This window comes from Nesoenas mayeri (genome assembly GCF_963082525.1).
Source record: "Nesoenas mayeri genome assembly, chromosome: 2".
Taxonomy (NCBI): domain Eukaryota; kingdom Metazoa; phylum Chordata; class Aves; order Columbiformes; family Columbidae; genus Nesoenas; species Nesoenas mayeri.
The window spans coordinates 109,385,231-109,399,829 of record NC_137543.1 but is presented as its reverse complement, the minus strand read 5'-3'; the positions used below and the strand labels follow the sequence as shown (position 1 = coordinate 109,399,829).

General features: G+C 40.5%; 1 protein-coding gene across 1 annotated transcript in view; it reads left to right on the top strand.

Moving 5' to 3' along the window:
• Positions 1-8,740, top strand: part of AMPH (amphiphysin) — a gene marked incomplete at both ends in the record, with an annotated part of 166,595 nt that extends 157,855 nt beyond the window's left edge. The window contains 4 exons of the mRNA XM_080338588.1: positions 2,352-2,501; positions 3,811-4,077; positions 5,825-5,926; positions 8,633-8,740. Of these exons, the coding sequence (XP_080194714.1) occupies positions 2,352-2,501; positions 3,811-4,077; positions 5,825-5,926; positions 8,633-8,740 (627 nt within the window). The remainder of the gene's footprint in view (positions 1-2,351; positions 2,502-3,810; positions 4,078-5,824; positions 5,927-8,632) is intronic.
• Positions 8,741-14,599: the final 5,859 nt, after the last annotated feature.

The window sequence follows — 14,599 nt, the reverse complement described above, 5'->3', positions numbered from 1 at the left end:
ACTTTTCCTTATAAAGTTGAGGCCTCTAATCTGGTAAGTCTGACTCTGTGTTCTGTTTAAAGTGCTGTATGCAGAAGAGCTGCCATAAGAGATCAAGCTCTTTGCTAAGCTGATATCTGGCCTCCAGAGGAGGGTGGTCCCTCTGATACTGTAACTTGCATAACAAATTCTTCAGTACTATCCCAAAAGTCTTCCAAGACTTCGCAAGCAATTGCTGTATTCCCTAAATCATGATGATTAGTTCCTCTTGACATTACATTAGCTAGCTTAGCTGCAATTATAACCAACCGTCATAAAAATTACTCAGCCCATTTCTAAATGCAGCCATGGGGCCAGATCTTCAGCTCTGGAAATCCAGCACAGCTCAGGGAGCTCCTTTGGCAGACCCCCACTCACAGGCTTGGTAGCCCTCCTCTCCCTCTTCCTCTTCCTCCTCTTCTCGGCCTCCTTCTTGCTGCTGCCGAATCCATGGCATTTTGTGGAGGTGACAGCAGAGTTAATGAGAGGAATGTGCAAACGTGAATTGGTTGCAGCCTGGGTAAAGAAACATTCGCTTCTGCTACCATTACAACTGCAAGTGGTTCTTCTGTGGCAGGCCTCGTTATACTGGATCTGGATGACCTTTTCTTTGTCCCCTGTCTGGTTGGTATAATGGGGCAACTGTCCAAATTTCGATAGTACTACTAGAGATAGCTAATTTGGAATCTGTGGTATACATCCAGTGACTCATGGCCACAGGCTGTGAGAACATCACCCTTTCACAGCAGGACATTTGGGAGCTGATTCATGTAAATTAGTATTCTCCTCCTTAGTGAAATAAAATGAGCTATACAAATCCAATAAATAGAAAAGAAGTGTTGATCCTAATCACAACAGACAGAAAGATCGATTTCTTCAGCATGCTGTTAGAAATGTGCAGTATAAAATCAATCTGATATGCACTCTGTTCCCCCTCTTTCTTACTAACCTCTTCCAGGGCTTTTATACTCATCATTTATTTGAGTACCTTCTTGGGTCAAGGCTGCTAAAATTGGCAATACTATGAGTGGCAGACTTGAATGCCTTGCAAGTCACAGGAGAAGATGTCAACACCTGCCCATATCTTTTGATGTTACTTCTTTTTACTACAGGGCATCCTTCATTGGCTGCATTTGGTAGTTCAGGTTGAGTTAAGGCAGCTGAGTTAGCCTCATCTGTGGAGGAAAGTTCAAACTGAGGAAACAAAGAGCATCAGGATGTTAACTGAAGATCAGAGATAATTCTGCTAACTGTAGCTTGACACTGGTACCTAGAAAACAAGTTTTATTCAGTGTTTTTTCTTTATCCTGGTGCTATCTGCCATACATTAAGAATTCCACATTGAAGATAATTTGATTAATAAGATTAATCCACTGTAAGTATTTATCTCTTACTGTAAGCATATACTCATATGTACCAATACAAATGTTAGGGGGATACATAAATTACAGCAACAGTCTCTGCTGGATGAAGGACTCAGCATTGATCTATAGGCAGGTGCTTTTCTATCCACCTCAAGAAATGGAACAAAATATGCATTAACTTTTCAGCAGTCATATCCAGACTGAATGGGCTTTTATATATGTTTTTATATACTGACCTAGCTATAGATCTTTACAGTTACATTTTTCCCCTCTATTGCTGTAGTTAAGGCAATATTTTTGAAGCCAGCACAGGTCTAGGTGTATGTGATAGTAGCTAGAGAAGGCTTGGAGCCTCTTTCCAAGAACAGACTCCACTACCCTGTTTCCCTGAAAATAATACAGGGTCTTTTATACATTTTTTGCTCCAAAAGATGCTTACTTTTTTACAGGTATAGCTGCCTGGACACTGTTTAAACTGACTTTTTATGAACTGTAACTAGGCTTTTTTTTGGAGTAGGGCTTATATTTCGAGCATTGTCAAAAATCCTGAAAAATCATGCTAGGGCTTATTTACAGGGTAGGTCTTATTCTGGGGGTAACAGGGTCCTGTGGACCCCTGGACAACTTGCAGCTCCTTCTCCTCAGCAGAAACCTGTGGTGAATTTATTCCACAATACAGCTTGAAGGCAAGAGAAGGAAAAAACACCAGAGCCTTGGCAAACTCTAAGTCCACTAGTGACACCTGAGGATTCTGGTAAACATGCCTGGTGAGGTTTCATAAATGTCTCTCTCCCACCTGCTAATCAGCTTCCCCCCAGCACTGCTCTCCCCCACAAATCAGGAGGAACCTCAATGAAACCAAGGCCATGGGTTGACACCACCCAAGGAGGTTGCAGAGCAGTCCATGGTCTCTCCAGCAGTTACCTAGAACTCGTACCCTGAATGGTCGCTCCCTCCTGTTGTTTGTAGGTGGTACCTGTCACCGAGGGGGCTGCAGCAGCAGAAGCCGGTGTGGCTGTGGCAGCAGGAGCTGGTGACAGTGCTGCTACCACTGAACAGGAGGGTGTTGCTGAAGGTGACAAACCTCAGGGAGAAGAAAAGGAGGCTGATATAACTCAGGTAACTCATGTCGGTGCATGAGAGAGTGTGTTAGGGGAATCAGGATAGATTCAACAGCCCAAGAGGGGCAAGACACATGGTGTGAACTGTGGAGTTGTCTTATGCAGGGACAGGAGTTGGACTCGATGACCCTTGTAACTCCTCCAGCTGAGGAGTTTCAATGATTCTGTGAAGAATGCTCCAGCTCTGTGCCCCCAGGTCCAGTAACAAGGCTGAGGCTCTCCTGGGATAGGATGTGCCTTCTTCTGAGTCCTTAATTTGGGTTGAGCCTGCCTTTGTGCCTCTGCACTCACCTGGGTTTGTGGAGATGGGACTTGAGAGGCTGATGGTTCCTTGGGAGCAGCATGGATGGGGTATTGTTTGGGCTCTGCCTCCTGCTGTTTTCTCTCTGTGCTCCTCTGCAGAGGTAAGCTTTAACATATAACCTAACAGGGCTTTCTGGAGAAACAGGCAGAGAAAGAAATAGATTTTTCTTGTCTCATGGCACCCTGTCCTATCAATAGCATTACTTTGTTTTAAGTAAATCATGGCGGTCAAGCTATGTATCTGATTCTGGTCTGCTGCCTTTTCTTCTGCAACCTCTGAGGAGCTGGGGAACAGCTACTAGAGCAGACCCTGCAGCTGGGCAGCCAGTTGCGATCTGCTGTCATTGCAAGTATTATTTCTTCTGTGCATTAGAATAGAATGGTCTGGCAAAGGATTGGTGAATTTGTTTTTTTCAGGTTGGATGTTCCAACAAGTTTCATTATATGTATTTTGTCCTGGGCTTCATTATTGGTCAGGTGCTACCTACTTAGCTTTTTTCCTTTTTCTGCTCTCAGTTACATTGCTGTAAATCAGGAGAAATACCCTCAATCAGTCAAAGAAATAGGTCACGTTTCTTTCTTTCATCACCTTTATATCACTATTATCCTGCTGACTTGAATTCCAAAAGAAATATAGGACAGTGACACCTAGAAATTATGGCTTTATCTAAACCCACCCAAATTTAAGAGCAGGGTGTAGGAGAAAGTTCTGGTAATTTCCATGCACTTGAAAATGAAACCCAAACAACCTGCAGAGCATTTTTATTGTTTACTGCAATGATTTGTGGTAATATAGTAAGTAGACTTAGGAGAGCTAAGGGGAACAGTGAAAACAGGGAAGGGATTACTCCTTTATGTTCTTGCACAAGTACTGTTTTCTGTCTTAATGTAAGAATCCTCTATGGAGAAGAAAGAAATCCCCATTCCCATATATGTCCTGTGCAATAAACAAATGATTGTGTTTTCCTGCTTGAAATAAAGTACTTTATTTTTTTTTTCCTCAGGAAAAGGTCAGCAGCATCCCTTCAGTAGTAATAGAGCCAGCATCAAACAATGAGGGGGAGGGAGAAGAACATGAAGTCGTCGTGAACGAGTCCAAAGATGCCGCAGCAGAGGTGGGCACTCAGGGCACAGACGCTTCTCCCAGTGAAACTTCTCAAGTTGGAAGTGAGCAGAAACCCGCTGAAGAAACCCAGGCTGCACCTTCTCAAGATCAGGCTGTTCCAGCAGAAGACACAGCTTCTGCGATGCCACCCGACTTTCTCTTTAAGGTCTGCTTCTTCATTCTTATCTTAGAGATCCCTTCAGATCTGGCCCTTGTGGATGTGTCTGTCTGTGTAAGGCGGGGATTTCCTGAGGCAGAAGGATGCTTGGTTTAACAGCCAGACACATGCACACACAAATATGCACAAACACAACTTCAATATTGTGTTGTTCCTTCCTATATGAAATCTGAGAAGATATATTTTCTGCACACCGTTGTCACTGTGCATATCCTTATGTAGCTGTAAGACTCACTAAAGTATAAGAGCCCTTTCATCTCAACAAATTGCTACTGAAAATTAATATATTTAGCAAAAGTGCACTGCCACAGAGTCAGGCAGCTATATGCTACCAATGTATCTGATATACTAACAATGTATTTGATCTTTAAGGTCCCTTCCAACCAAAACCATTCTATGTCTGTATTAAAAAATGACATTTTCTGGGCTGAAAATCTATAGTGGAAGTTCTGATGCTATTGAAACCCATGGGACTTCTACAGTTCACAGTAATGAAGCCAGAATGTCATTCTGTGACTTTAGTAATATTATCGTTATAAACTGTTACGGTAATCAAACAGAAAAGTTTAATGAGGCATACGAGAAATTCTCTCCTTGGCTGGCAAGACCCCAAGGGTTTCCTGGTTCACAAGGTTCTTTCATAATGCTTCTCACGTCAGAATCACTGAGCAGCAGAAAAGCTCCTTGAGGATGGATGAACTTTACATGCTTCCTGTTATAATTTGCATAGTTCAGACTAATTAGTCCCATAGCACTTCCTAAGTATGCCATTCTACTTGGTGTATTCTTATTGCTCAATATTTTCAGCAAACTTTGAGAATAACATTAAGGTGAGGGTGAACAGTATCGCGCAACTCTGACTCATACATGCTGACATAGTTCATCTTTTGTTTTTCATCACACTCTCTTGGGTCGGACATAAATAAGGAGAAGCAGAGTATATGCCTGCGGTCTGGTTCTTGATGCCATTCTCTTTCATTATTTCAGTTTTACCATGGAACTGGCTGTGCTTTGAGAAAATTAGAATAGCACATCTCTTAAGGAGGTAGAACCATTTAGCTAAAATGGTCTGTTCACAATTACATGCTGATCCTGCCAGCATTTTAATAATCACCCCTTTGAAAGACAGATATTTTTGGCATCTGCCAGTAGATGGGAACTCTTTCCAGGGCAAACGTTATGTAGGGTTCCCATTACTTGCCTCTTTGATCACCTGTTGAAATGAGTGCTCTACATCCCTCTCAAATTTCCATGGATGCTTACAGCAAGAATAATATCCAGTGGCCACAAAAAGATAATGAAAGTCTGAAATACCAGTTCCTGGGAGTCTTTCCCAATTTTATTTGCAAAATTCTGCCACCCCTCTCTCAGATCTGGTAATAATAGTGGGTAATGAAAGCAAGTTCCTTACACAGAAGGATTAAGGGTGGCAGGACTCGTGGGGTGTTGGCAGTATCATCTGTCCTTGATTCTCTGTAACCTTGGGAAAGGATCTTTGGTTTCCTTTGGTGCTTTCAGGGAGACATACTTAAGTTGTCCCTGCTTCCAAAGTATATTAATAGAAAACCTTTACATGAACCAGTATTGACCTTAATGATTTGAATGTACCTGTGTTTCCATAAAGAAGACACATTATTCTTTTTTTTTTTTTTCCATTAAAGATTGAACAGATAATTTCATTAGGAAAATGTCTCCATTTAGGTCATGTCTATATGTTTGGTGTTATTTTCTTCAGGTCGAAGTTCTGCATGACTTCGAGGCAGCTAATGCTGATGAGCTCAACTTAAAACGAGGAGATATTGTACTAGTAATTCCTTCTGAGACCACAGCTGATCAGGTAAAAACGTGTGGTTCTTTCTTTTGTGGACTTTTTTCTTTGTCTCAGCTTTTTTCTCACGTTGTCACTACTGTTAGAAAACACAAGGATTTTCATTTTGTCTTTGTACTTGGTTTCATTTGAGACTAAATGACACACTTGGCTACAGACTAAGTCCCAGGTATATGCTAATAGCAGGATCTGACCACAGCATGTTGTCTAGGGCTTTTTTTATGCTACTTTGTACCATATTTTATACAGGCACAGATGCACACAAGACTTAATATAGAAGATGACCTACAAATTGTGCATTATACTGCTATATATCATCCTGCCTTAACATTGCAGTAGAATAGATTACCCAGTCCCTAGATGTTTGGGGCTTTTATGTGTGGATTTGGAGAAACAATACAATTTCACCCACGTAGAACACTGAGACCACACACGAATTGTGCTGTCCTACAGCCAAAATGTATGGAGGTGCTGCTGTATATGTGCTGCATGCCTGTAAAGCTAACTTTGTCCTCTGGAAGCCTGAAACCGGATTAAACAATGATTTAATTTCATTTAAGACATATCATTTTGTCTTAACAGTGCATTTCAGGTGAATTTTTAAAGAATTTTATTCCGTGTTATAAACTGAATTGCAGTGAAGTGAATTGGTTTTTGGCTGCTGCTTTAAAAGAGAAGACTGCACTGCACACTGCTGGCACCAGCTGCTTCATGGGCATCTGTTGGTGCTTGTAGTGTTGGTGAGAAGTCTCCTGTTGATGTTGGAGTTGAGAGGTGGGGGCTGGATCCTGCCTAGTGAGGCGGCTAAGAGCACTCCTCAGAATTTAAAATATTTCTTTAAAATAGTTCTAATACCCTAAGCATATGTGAATGCTGGGGACTGTATTTGAAATTGTTGTCATGGTTGTTGCTGTCCAAAAGTAGGTAATAACCAGTGTTGATCATCTCAGCTGAGCTTTCCTTTAATTCAAGAGACAAGTAATTTGTTTTTGAATTTGGATTTTATTTCAGAATAAAGGATTTTTCTTTTAGGAGGGCACTTTGCTCTTTTTTATAGGCATAGCTTCTGTCATCCTTACTCAAATTATGCTGCATCTTACCTCATAGGCAGTTCAACTGATTTTATTATCAGTATTTGCAGAATAAGGCACTGCTGTAAGGATAGAAAAATCTGCTTTGTCTTCATTCTGCTTTTTTTTAGGATGTTATGCATTAAATATGCTAAATCTTCACTTGGTGAATCCATGAAGTATATTCTTCTCTTGCGGTGTGCATCGGAATTCCATTAGCATTAATTGGAGTAAATTGTGTGCAGTGATGGAGAAAATAAACCTTTATGTATTCATATTTCTGAAACCGTTCTGGTCATATCTTTATTACTGAGTACATATCTGCCCTTCATGTTTAACATTACCATAAAGCTTAATCTTTTTGTCTCTTGCCAAGTACTTTGTTGATTTATACAGAGTCTTTTTATCTGTGCTATTCTTTATTCTCCCTCAAAATTGACCTGTCTAAAACCATAATTCTAATACAGCTGGTAACATCAGCCTGTGTCCCCCATTTGAAGTAAACCAGTCCCACAGTGGCTTCAATTTTTCCATTAGTCTTGAGTAAAACTGTTCCTTCCTTCATACAATCTACACTGCCTGTGCTACAAAGCTGCAATTCCTCTCTCCTTTCCCTCAGATATTCCAGGTGCTTCAAAAACGTGTCCCTGGTGAAATGTACCTGGCCCATGCCATACATAAGCTGTATCTGTTTTAATGTTGCTTATTTTGGAACACAGAGCCAGTGCACCACCACATGCAGCCACTGAGCAATCATGACTTGGTGCTCTATGTGAAGATCCATACAAATTACTCTATCACATTGTATACTCTGTGCGATAATACTATGACAGCATTAGAAATTCCCTGTTCATCACGGCTTTGCTCTGGCTCCTCTTCTTAAAAGGAACAAAGCACAGAGTTAGTGAGATGAGAACAGCTTGATCATTTTAAAAGACACCAAACTGAGTTTATTCCAAGTGGAGTTGATCAAACTTAGGAGAACGCAGCACGTTTCAATAAGATATCTCTCTTTGAGTTGCTTGGACTGCAGGTGATTTCATTTGCAATTTTCCATGTCAAGTTCTGGTTTACATTTCCAAGAGCTTTTAAAAAAATAATTGCATATTAACTAACTTCGAGTTTCTAGAGAAAATAACTCCAAAGATTGCAAGAACTGTTATTTCTTCTGACTGCCAGTACATGAACGAGAGAAGAGAACTCTCAGGGGAAAAAAATCCAGATGATTGAAAACTATTTTTTCCCCCATCTATGGTATCATGTAGTGTTTGTGGCCCGCTGCTGCGCTCTTACTGCACAGGTGTGCCAGTGTTATTGCAGCAGCTTTGAAAAAGTCTCAACAGAGATTTCCACAAATGCAGATCTGGTGTAATACTGGATGACCTGGAAGATTGTTTGTCCAGTTTTGAGTTCAGCCAGGGGTGAGATGGGATAAAAGCCATGCAATATGCTCACAGTAACTCAGTGTCACAAAACTCTGGTCTGGCAGAACAGAGAAGACAGTCTGTGCAAAATCAGAGGCTGCTTTTTAACCAAAGCACCAAATCTTTTAGCCATGTGACTCTGAAATGTCTTCAGGTCTGAAGCTCGTAGCAAGGATGGGGGAAGACCTGAACTTTAAGAGACTCTGTCTTTTGCCTTACAGGAGGCTGGCTGGTTGACGGGCATTAAGGAATCCGAGTGGCTTCAGTACAGAGATGCAAACAGTTATAAAGGACTTTTCCCAGAGAACTTCACACGCCGTCTGGAGTAGTTCTCCGCTCAGACAGACAAACATGGTACGAAGCTCAGTCAGTAGGTTTTTAACCTCTTTGAAACACAGGAGCCCACCTTTTTGTAGTTTAAGGTGTTAATGGTTTACAGACTGGTGCCAGACAAAGCTTGTTGAAACATATCAAAATGAGCATGAATGCAAACAGTTAAACTAGCAATTTCTGAAGCAGTACATGAAAAAAAATTGAATAAAAAAGAAATGTCCTTATTTGTTCACACGTACGTGGCAACAGGTTTGTTTGTGCTTTGTCAGAACTATGGTGAATCCTGTATTTGGTCCTTTCCCATGAAATCTGAAATTAGCCTCCTCAATACCAAAACCTTAACTTCTCTGCACTAAGTGTATTGTATTGAGTTGCACTGCAGAAGATTTAGTTATCCTGTAGTAATGAGGTCAAACTATTATAAGTTTCATGTGTTTAAAAAAATAATTAACTGCTGCAACGTTTTCAATGTTATTTTTGGACATGCGTAATATATATACACACAAAAACTTATGTGTATATATAAGTGCATATGGATATATATGCATTTTCATTACTTCATCGTAGTTCTTTGACTGTGTAGTGTCATCAGTACAAGCATTGCTCTTTCACTGTCTGGCATTACAGGAAACAGTTTTGTTCCAAAGCAAAACTAGCTGCTCCATTGCCAAAACATGATACAGTATCTGTGCTTGTAACGTGAATTTTTCATTCTGAGATGATGAACAACATCATGTTCAAAGCTGCTAAACCTTTGAGAAGGCATGGCTAGGTCTCCTCTTCCAGCTGCAGTAGTTGCAATGAGATGATCTGGATGGGGACCTGTTATGATGCTAATCTATACTTTTTTATTTAATTGGCTGAATACATTTTGAAAAAGAAACAGAACTAATCTCTGAGAAGAAATAAACACAATATATTTTCACTATATGTATTTATGCAGCATACCTTCACAGATCCTTTTAAAATAAGATATATAATGTATCCTGTATCAAAAAGTCATCTGTAACTTATGTTTTCCAGTGCTGTGTCATTAAAAATAAACCTTTGATCCCAAGAAGTTGTTTCATCTGTGGTGCTTTTGAAGTTTTGTAACACTGAAGTTCGTATAGTTTATCTTTTGTATTAGATAATCTAATATTAATTTAATGCCTCTTTTTCCAAAGAAACACAGCGTAACAGGTGCACCGTCTGACTGCTTGCTCTCAACCCTAGTTGTGGTCAGAGCTCCAAAAGGTCTGAACCCCAGCTCAGCACATCTCCTGGCTGCTCCTCCTGTTCCAGGCTCTGACCACCAGCTAATATCTGCCCACAGGCACCAAGGGAGCTTGTCTGTGCTTCACCATCACTCAGCCAAAGATATTGCCACCTCTTAGTAATTTTTTCCTAGTCCGGTTATTTTGTGTGGAAGCAAAGTTCTCCGTGAATCTGCTCTGTTTTGTCTGCTGATGCATGGAAGCTGCAAATATTTAGGAACATCTATATTTTCCTAGCAACTTGTTTATTTTTTCATGATATTTTGGCTGGGGGCTCATTTTATGTGCAAATGGTATCTGATTCTATTCTACTTCTAATTTGTCAGATTTCAGTGGAAGAAATAGATTTTCTTGTTGCTCTGGAACTGGAAGAAAGTTGGTTTCTTTTGGTTTTGTTTTGTTTTGTTTTCAGAATGCAGTAGCTCTCAAAAGCAATTCTGATGATAGCTGTGTTTTGTGAAGAAGTTGAATGGCTAACTGTGGTAGCTGGGATTTTTGCTTTGAAATGTCACAATGAGCAATCAGTCTAAGGAGGTTGCAGGAAAGCTCTTTGGTTTTCTGTTTGTTCCTTTAGCAGGTTTGGCTGTTGCGTGATCACTTCTCAATAGTGATCGAGGGCCAAGAATCTCACCTGCGAAACAACTTTCTTTTGCTTTGATGTGTTACAATAAATTCCAGACTCCAGTGCACCACTTTGAGGCGGTCATAATAACCCATTACACCTGCTTTATGGTGGGACTCTGATGACATCCCAGACCAGAACTGCCTGCTTAACTACATCTCCACACTTACATTTCAGTAATATTTGCTGTACACATCAATGCAACAGACCAGCACTGGACGATGGAGCCTCAGTTTCCCTGTGGATACCATGTCGTCACTTCTTTAACTGGGGCCTACAATCAAATGAGACTGTCATACGTGACAGCTGTAACCCTAAGGAAACAGAGGGCATTGTGTTCAGCCCACAGCATTTCTTTACCCCATGCTGAATTGTGTGCAGTTACCTTTACGCCCTCTTGGTGCTAGAAGTACCCAAGTCAAAGTCAACACTTTTGGACTCGATTCTTCCTATGTTCTTGGTACAGATTAAGGTGCCAAATCCATTGGTAAAGGGTTTGCTGCATGCTTGAGGTTGTATATGCATAGGAAAGGTCTCTGGTCTACAGCAAAGAGCTTTCATGGTTTCTTCTGACATTCTCTTCAGAAATACTTCTTGACTCTTCATTTCTTAATTCTATCTCAGCATAAAGAAAAATATTATTTCAGAAACCATCAAATGCCCACATCTCACTGAAAGGACAGTCATTATTTACTGGCAATAAGATGTACTGATAATGTCCCCATAGCCATGCCATTGCACATGATGCCGGTGTCATTTAAGTGCTGCGGTTACTGTGGATATGGCATACCACTCTGACATTAAGTATGTTGCTGTATCTCACACATGCACTCCAGAGCCACAAAGCAGATAGCTGTTTGGCAGGAAGCATGAGGAGAATTATTAATGTTATATCTTTAAAATTCCTTGCAAAATTCTATATACTAAGATGGTAGAAGTTGAAGGACATTGACAAGTTAGCCACAATGATAGTTTTTCTAATTTTCCTTTCTAACAGAAGGAGTTCATCTATAGAAGTGGATTTATCATTTTGGGCTAACAACGGTTTTGCATATTTAATTTCTTCTTCTTCTAGTTTTGTTAGACAATTATGTCAAATTATGTCAAATACTTTCATGTCTGTAGCTCCTGAGGTAAACAGTGTATAAAATAAGTGTATTTCTCTGTGATATACAGAAGCTTATTCTAGGGCAAGCAAGGGAAATTCTTTCCAGTATGTACTGCTGTTACATACCACTGATACTCTCCCCCGGAGTTATATCAGCCCAGAATTATTTTCTTGGATTTTTCTGATTAACACACCACGTGGGAGTTGGTGAATTACCAAATTTCCGGCTTTTGGAGTGACTGTAAAATGGCAGCCCATTGTATCTTGGTTTCTCTAAAGGCTTATTTATGCCTAAGACAGCACACACTACTCACCTTGGACAGCAGCTGTAATTTCTAATTCTGCATAAAATAAGCCCTTGAAAGATTTAGAGACCGAATCTCCTGATCCCACAGGCTGATTATGTACTGTGTGGCCTTGGAAGGAAGACAAAATAACTGAAGATGGAGGAACATCTGATGTGAGTGAATGAATAAATTGTGTATTTGCAGTTCATCTATCTTGTTTACAGCCTTTCATGAATAATGAAAAACGCATAAGCTGAATAACACTTCTGTCCTTTTTTTCCTCTTCCTCCTCTCCCCACCTTGCACCATTTCTTCCAGACCTCACAGCTGGGTGCATCTGTCCCTCCCACAAGAAAAGGGAGGGGATACAATTTTTTTTGCATTTTGCTGACATGAGGAAAAAGGCATTGAAAGCAAGTCACTGGGATGGATAAATTAGTTAGGTGGGATTGGGGAAAGAGCAGTCCCTGGCTGTAGGAGCAGTGTACAAGTCTGTCCCCTCTTGCACACTGATGTGCAGGCAGAATATGAGCAAGTATTGCAGCTGTAGCAGCCAGAAGTACCACAGTAGCCTCCAAAACGCCACAGTTTGCTGCTTGAAATACAAAATCAGATTTTGTTTTATTTTGTTTTGTTTTGTTTTTGTTTTGTTTTGTTTTAACAGATTTAAAAGATCTGTCTTCTTATATCTAAAACACTAAGGTGGAAGTGAAATGCCACCTGATAAGGCAATTGCCAGCCACGGAAAGTAGTTAGCGCAATTAATTAGGCAAGGTCACATTTCTGAAAGCAGCTCAAAAGAGCGTGAAGGTGTTTTTCCAGGCAGCTGCCGTCTGCAGTGTCACTGCTGGCTCTGATGTGCTCTCTGGTGGCGAGACGTTTGCTACAGATGCAGCGACTGCCATGAACTTGCCAGAGTCGGTGATGCTATGTGACAGACACTTTGCTTCTGTTTTAAGCTCCAGCTCTTTCTGAAGTAAAGAAATATTGTTTAATTAGGTAGAGGAATGTTAGGAAGTGGCATGTTCTCAGTCTAGGTTCAGAATTAGAGAACATGAAGTGTGCTGTGGTTTTGGTCTCAGCGTCTCTCTGAATGTATAGATATATAATGAGATACTCCTCAAAGATTCCTCTCTTAGCTCTTCACACGTGTGATTTCTGCTCTGATGCTATCTTAGTGTGCACCTTGTCTCCAGCAGCATTTCAAATACACCTGCATTTCTCTCGTGTGGATGTCTTTTCTCTGACTTGTTTAATCAGCACAGAGCATCACATGGGGAGGACTGCAGCGCTTTCCAAATAGGGTCTCTTGTAGCTGGCAGAAGTACCTTGTAATTAACAGCAATTTGGCAAAGCTGAAGTAATCCCAAAGGGAATTGTCAGATGCTTAATAGCAGTTAAAGCAAACTTTAGGGAAAGAAAATACCCAGACAGTATTGAAAGTGCCACTCTGTGCGTAAAGGGGATTTCAGTCCAGCCATGGGCTCTAAATGCAATGCAAATAACAACCAAGTATAATCTAGGCACCAGAAACAGTCTTTAGGCATCAGTAAGACCCACATCCACTGAAGAACGTCAACAAATGCAAAAGCCCCATATGTCCTCAACCTGGTTTCAGAAGAGAAAATGGGCTGGGGTCTCTTTTGGTGCGATCAGAGCATAGGCTTCGGTACAAGCAGTCAGTGCCTCTATGTTTGCCTAGACAGAAGCTATACTGGACCAAGAACATCAAAACACTGGAAAGGTAAGTAGTTATATACTTTAATTATTATGTTTCCAAGGTGCATGCTACAAAGGAGAAAGTGAATGTACTCCAGGCTTCCTATACTTCATTTATCTCAGGTAACTATTCATAAGAAAGTCAAATTATATAAGTTTTTTAATTTAAACACGTTGAGGTGCAATGGGAGGAAGAATCTGTCTGTGTGTCAGTGAATGAAAAAAACATGTAATCTTGAGTAATAAGCTGTGTGGGTTAAGACAGAAATTGCTGAATAAAGAGGTCATACAAAATTCTCTCAGTGGCTAAAATCTGGCAGACACCATACCTGGCACAGTGCTGTGACTCCCAGGGTCTTGCAGAGATAAAAATAGAAGTGGAAATTGTCCATACTCATTTGCAGAGATTCAGAACACTGTATTTTAAGCCCATAAGATGTTTTACAGCAGAAGCTGTATAAATGCTGAGGATCTTCAGGCATCTCCTAGCCAAGAAAAAACATCACAGTGCTGTACATCTAAAATGTATTCATGACAATAGAAGTTACTAATGCACTACTTTTTTACTTCAAAATTTTGTAATATTGTAGGAATTCTCAGCGTCTGTCCATGCCTATGAATGCTGTACAGCATCCACACAGCTTTCAAATAGGGCTTCTGAGGGTTTTACTCCTTCATACCCAGCAGAGGGTGGTAGATGCCAGAATTTACCTTTGTCAAATCCGAGCTGTCATTTGGATCAATCTTCAACTGTGAGCTTTTTGCACTAATTTCCTTCATTATGTGGAACAGACTCATACCTGCAGACACATGGTGCAAATTCAGTGCAACGACAGAAGCAAAACCATTTTTATCAAGCTTCA